This window comes from Alligator sinensis, unplaced genomic scaffold (assembly GCF_000455745.1).
Source record: "Alligator sinensis unplaced genomic scaffold, ASM45574v1 scaffold85_1, whole genome shotgun sequence".
NCBI classification, from domain to species: domain Eukaryota; kingdom Metazoa; phylum Chordata; order Crocodylia; family Alligatoridae; genus Alligator; species Alligator sinensis.
The window spans coordinates 1,998,888-2,002,028 of record NW_005841891.1 but is presented as its reverse complement, the minus strand read 5'-3'; the positions used below and the strand labels follow the sequence as shown (position 1 = coordinate 2,002,028).

The following is a 3,141-nucleotide window of genomic DNA, read 5'->3' as shown; positions in this document are numbered from 1 at the left end:
AGAGTGTATCTAATGATTGTAACAGTCATTTACAGTCATTAACAGTCAGTAACAGTTGGAGTCAGGACTTCTGGTTTTCCAGTGACCTCCAATTAATCTATATATAAAATGATTAAAATAGCAAATAGTTCCTTGCTCCACTGCCTGTTGGGTGATCATTTTAAGAGTAAGAAGAATAATGGGACTTGTAAATGATGGTGTTTCCCATAATGGATTGGAAACAGAAAGATAAACCAGACAATAGGAGATGGAATGAAAAGGCTACAAAATGCATGATGAAAATGGAAGATACAGTGAGCACTGATGTCATAAAGATCACAAGATTGTATTTGTGAATAAGCTAGAAGTGACCTTTGCAACATATTGGATGCCCAGTAGGATGTATAAAGCTAAAACTCACTGTCACAGCTGGAGCTGCTGCAAGAGGAGCTGGGGCCTGCTGAATATCTTTCAGTGTACCCTATAACACAGTATTTGGGGGAAAAAATAGAGGCCACAGAAATACAAACTGAATGTACAGGTGTATTGTTATTAATATTAAGATAGCCCCCCCAATATGCTATGTTCTTTGCACCAAACAATCCAGGCTCTGAATTGCACATAAATTGGGGACATAAGCTTTGCAAAAAATCATAGGAAATGTTATTCTAGAGAACATCTATGATAACTACATGCATTATTTTAAGGACTCTGAGTCAAATTCTATGCTTACTGACATTCATTTGACACTAGTTTAATTTAATGGCATTAGTCTTGCTTAATACTAGTATAATTGAGATTAAAATAATACAGTGAAACTTTGAAGGAGATTTCATGCCATTAAATTATAAATGAAATGATTTGAATGTTAGATTTGGGGGTATTGATTCTTTGCTTCTGGAAATAAGGAGCCTCAATAATTTCAGCTAGAGCCCTGTGTACTAAGGACCTCTGCCTATCTGAGGTGGAATAAATTGGACAGTAGCTAAACATAATAAGTTTTTATTCTTTGTAGTCTGTTTTTATTTCATAATAATTTGCTATAGTCATTCATGATTTATTCAAAAGACTTTTTTAAGTGTGACACTTTGAATCCCTCTTCTCTGAATGACGGCAGCAATGGGAGTGGGGGAAGGAATTTGGGTTCATATTCCCTGACATTCTTTACTTATATAAAACCGCTCTCCTCTGCGCCTCTATTCAAATAAATAAATGTACTATGACCTGTTCCACTTAGATAAATGTAGGATTTACTGCAATAAACATATTGTAGAGAGAAATCTAAAGCACGATTTAAGTTTGAAATAAGGCTATTATGGTCACTAACTATTTTTCCCTTTATATACCAAGGAATCTTCAGTTACTTCTAACTCTGGGCCAAGTCTTGCTTTTAATAACTCATATAGTCCTATGAAACTCAATAGTACCATTCTCACCAGACAAGAGCTTCCCCTTCAATTTCTACTTTCAACTAGAAATTGACAATAAAAAGCTCTTTACCATTTTAGCCACCCTCCAATGCAGCTTTGCTCTCTTTTTTTCGTTTGTTTGCCCCTCCTTCAACAAGAGACCTGCTGTCCTTTATTCAACAAGCCTGGCTTCATTCAAATGACTCTCGGGAAAACAAATTCACTATCTGAATTACCCAAAGAACCTTGTCTGCCTAATTCACTATCTGAGCTTTTCTCAGAAGCTCAGAGTCAGTGCTGGAGGCAAAACCTGGAGCTAAGCAGTACATCCACCGCCTTCAGGAATACTTTCCAGCAAGTGCTCTCAGAGGCGATAAATCACTGCCCCGACACTCAGGTCGGGCTGCCCCTGCTCCTACAAAGCCCTTTGTTTTATTCCAGCAGATTCTTAGTCCTTGTTCAATGCTTCAATGTCTGAATGAACATAAGAATTGCCATTGACCGAGTTAGACCTTAGGTCCATCTTGCCCAGTATCCTATACTCTGGTTTCTCCTCAGATCACATCAATCTTCTGCCTTTTACTAAAGATTTCCAGAGAGGGGGATGGTCATGAGCCTTGACCCTGTGCAACACGGGCAGAGAGCTGATGCTGATGGGGAGAGTGACCTGGGTGTTTTCCCTGCACCATTCCTCCCTCACTCCCAGCCTCCAGGTCTAGAAACTCAGATGCAGAGGTCGGGCCCCTCACTCCCAGGCTCAAGAGTGATACATGCCCCTTTCCTCCAAGCATGTGTCCAAGCACCTGCCGGGAGGATGCCACTTGTGCAAGGCGCTCTCCAGTCCTGGCAAGGGGCTGGGAATGAAAGGTTTGAACCTGCACCGAGCACCAGCGGGGCACCAGAGCATCCCACCGCTCCTGCTTTCACACGGGACACCGCTCAGGCCCGGCTCCGGACCCCCCCTGGCACCACGGGGCCAAGCCAGCGGGAAGCAACAATGGGTCTCTCCCCCACCCTGCCCGCTCGCCCCGCCCTCATACGCTCCGCCAATGGAATGAATGGAATATAAATACCCGCCAACGGGGAGCCGGCTCTGGCGGGCTATAAAAGAGGCGAGCGGCGGGGGCCCCGCACTTGCTCCCAGTCGGCGCGGACGTGCGAGCGCAGCCCGGTCCGCGCAACCTTGGGTGGGTGCGCGCACGGGCGGCGGCGGGGGTCGGTCGCCTGGGGTAGGGGAAGGGGCAACGCTAGCGCTGCGGGCACGGCCGGCTGGAGCGCAGCGCTTGCACCCGCCGGCTGCAGGGCTGGGGGGTCCGGGCTGGCCGGGGCTGGCCGCCCGCCGGTGGGGAAGGGCTGCCCGTGCGGGGCTTGCCCCGGAGCCGGGGGGAGCTGGTTGGGTTGCCGCCTGACTTCGGGCCAGTAGCCGCCGCCCTTGCCCCCGGCTGGAAGCTGGTGCCCAGGTGGCAGGGACGCCAAGGTGACCTTGGCCCTTGGCGGGAGGCGCAGGGAAGGTGACAGGCTCCTCTGCTCCCCTCCCCAGGGGGGGGTCAGCCATGCCCTTCTCGAACAGCCACAACCTGCTGAAGATGAAGTACCCGGCCGAGGACGAGTTCCCGGACCTGAGCGTTCACAACAACCACATGGCCAAGGTGCTGACCCCGGAGCTGTACTCCAAGCTGAGGGGCAAGCAGACACCCAGCGGCTTCACGCTGGACGACATCATCCAGACTGGGGTTGACAACCCAGGTAAAGG

At 48.5% G+C, this 3,141-nt stretch overlaps 1 protein-coding gene across 1 annotated transcript in view; it reads left to right on the top strand.

The window, feature by feature from the left end:
• Positions 1-2,436: 2,436 nt before the first annotated feature.
• CKB (creatine kinase B) overlaps positions 2,437-3,141 on the top strand; it is an 8,922-nt gene continuing 8,217 nt past the window's right edge. The window contains exons 1-2 of the mRNA XM_014517105.2: positions 2,437-2,575; positions 2,929-3,134. Coding sequence (XP_014372591.1) covers positions 2,942-3,134 — 193 coding nt within the window. The 5' untranslated portion in view covers positions 2,437-2,575; positions 2,929-2,941. The remainder of the gene's footprint in view (positions 2,576-2,928; positions 3,135-3,141) is intronic.